This window comes from Vombatus ursinus, unplaced genomic scaffold, assembly GCF_900497805.2.
Source record: "Vombatus ursinus unplaced genomic scaffold, bare-nosed wombat genome assembly UNPS02014893.1, whole genome shotgun sequence".
NCBI lineage: Eukaryota > Metazoa > Chordata > Mammalia > Diprotodontia > Vombatidae > Vombatus > Vombatus ursinus.
Window position 1 is genome coordinate 4,189,633 of NW_020954671.1, and position 2,516 is coordinate 4,192,148.

A 2,516-nucleotide genomic window follows, 5' to 3' on the forward strand; every position below is an offset into this window, starting at 1 on the left:
TTCACCCTCTCTGAGAGTTCTTTGTTTAATGGTTCATAATCAGGCAAAGAATTGGCAAATTCTTTGCAAATTGCAAATTCAGTTGAGATAAGTGGAATGGTGGCGGTGGAAATCTAAGGTATGACTACAGTGAACTAGGATAGTAGAGGTGATAACCCAGCTGAACACTTCCAAGATTCCTCTCCAAACAACTTTAAAATAACACCTCAAATGGAATTGTGGAATGACAGAGGCAACAGAAGGTCAGAGTGAGGCATTTTTCCAGCCTAAGACAATGAGGAGGTCGGCAGGAGAGGTCTGTGACACCAGGGTGGGGTCCAGTCTGGAGCACCTGTGGCTGCAGCACCAGTGGTAAGCCTTGGAGGCAACAGCAGCAGCAGCAGCAGTTTTGGGCATCTCAGCCCAGAGATGGTAAGGGGGTTGGAAAATTGGTCAGAAAGAGATTACAGGGGACTTTTGCTGGCACTGGGTGCAGCTGGTGCTGATTGGTACCTCTGTTGCCCGTATGCAGTTCTGAGTGGCAATTCCAGGGCAGAAAGGAGCACTTGTTGACTGACTAGTCACAAGGTCGTGGGCTCTAAGACAGGGAGGGCATTAGCACTTGTGGCTGCAGGAGAGCAGAGGATTTGGTCACAGTTCCAGGGCAGAGAGGAATGCTAGCACTTGTAACTTTAGGGGAGCAGAGGCCCTTCCTGGGTTAAAACCAGAGAACAAACCAGGGGAGTAGTGACCACACCTCTCCCTGGGTCATCAAACCAATCCTAGAGTTTGTGAGTGTTCTGTACCAGATGAGTAAACGTGGTGCTGTGCACCAAATCTCTGAAAGCCACCCACTCTTTTTCTACTCCACTGTTGTGTGTTGACTCAGCTTTCCCTCTGGGTCAGAAATAAAATGTTCATGCATGAAGAATTGCTCTAATCTATTGAAGTTGAGCCTCCTGACAATTGGCTTGCCTTGGGGCTGCTGCTTTTGTTGAATGTGAATGTTTAGCTTGGAGAAGATAAATCTATAAACGGACCAACACTTTACATTACACATCACCTTCATCACTCACATCCTATTTTCACTAGTCTATTAAATGACAGTGCTTACTGCAAGGGTGCATCCATGACATTTCATTGTGTTTAGGTAAATGGTGATGAGCAGGTCATGAGATGCACGAGTCTTCAGCAGTAAGTGACTGTTGCTGTTGCTGTTTCTAATTCCACTCCCTGACATGTCTGATAGTCTGTGCCTACTCTGGCATTGAAGTCACCCAGAATTGTAAGCTTGTCTTCTTTTGGCATATTGATGATGAGGGTCCCCAGGTCTTTGACCTTGTCAGGGTTCATCATGGTGGGAGCATATTCATTGATGATGGTGGCATGGAGTTTTCCTGCAAGTGGCAACTGTATTGTTATGAACCTGTCTTTCACTCCCCTTGAGAGGTGTACAAGCTTGCTGACTAGATTAGATCTAGTTGAAAAACCTGTATCAGCTTCACTGCACTACTCAACAAAGTAGCCACTCCAGGAAAATGTGTATCTAGCTTTGACTTTGGTGAGCTAGCCTTCATTTGCCAGCGTTGTTTCACTCAGAGCAGCTATTTGGATGTAGTACCCACTTAATTCTCTTGCAACAAGAGCTATTTGTCTGTCAGGTCTACTGGATTTTGTACTGACCATGAGAGTGTGCCCATTCTATGCACCAATGGTGAATGGAATCATTTTCTCAAAAATCTGTGTACATTTTTTTGTGTTTCGGCCACAAGGTGGAATCCCTGCTTGCTATAGCAAGCAGGCTAAACTTAGGTGAAGTAAACAATTTTTAAGGTACCTTTTCTAGCCCTTTTCTCATACCAGGAGGTGAGTAATGTGGTCCTTTAAAAAATGCTAAGAGACCCAGGGAGCTGCTGAATTCTACTGAAGCTTCAATCCAGTTAGAAGATGACCCTATGCCCTGGGCCAACTGCATGCAGGATTTTGACTACAGCTCCCTAGTGTACCTGTGCCTGCTTCTTCATCACTCACCTGTCACCACAGGACTTCAAGGCAGGTAAAATAGTAAAATTATAACATGGTGATACCCTAGGATGCAGTGGATGACCTTGGCCTCTTCAATGTTTGATTGATCTCTAAGAGCCCCACAGTGCCTGCTTCTACCACTTTCATGGCCCTTTAGAACAAATTTCTCATCCACCTGTTACACTGAGGGAAGTATTCACATGCTTGGAGTAGATATCCCCCTAATTCACCAATGGGGTTGAGGCCTGTCAGTTACCCTCAACCTGGCTTAGCCCATGTATAAAATGGTTTTACTGGAGTATGACCAGGCATGCTACAGCTTTTTGGAGCCACAGGTGAGAAATGCAAATTCTGAAATACCACCTCACACCCTTCAAAAATAACAAATGCTTGAGGGGATGTGGGAAAATAGGTACACTAATGAACTGTTGGTGGAGTTGTCCAACCATTCTGTTGTTTTTGTTTGTTTGTTTGTTTTGGTTTTGTTTTGGTTTTTTGGGTTTTTTTTTTTT

The 2,516-nt window shown here is 44.7% G+C and overlaps 1 protein-coding gene across 1 annotated transcript in view; it reads right to left on the reverse strand.

The window, feature by feature from the left end:
* Nucleotides 1-243: 243 nt before the first annotated feature.
* The window catches only part of L3HYPDH (trans-L-3-hydroxyproline dehydratase), a 19,542-nt gene continuing 17,269 nt past the window's right edge, over nucleotides 244-2,516 (reverse strand). Inside the window, exon 5 of the mRNA XM_027842858.1 lies at nucleotides 244-357. Coding sequence (XP_027698659.1) covers nucleotides 244-357 — 114 coding nt within the window. The remainder of the gene's footprint in view (nucleotides 358-2,516) is intronic.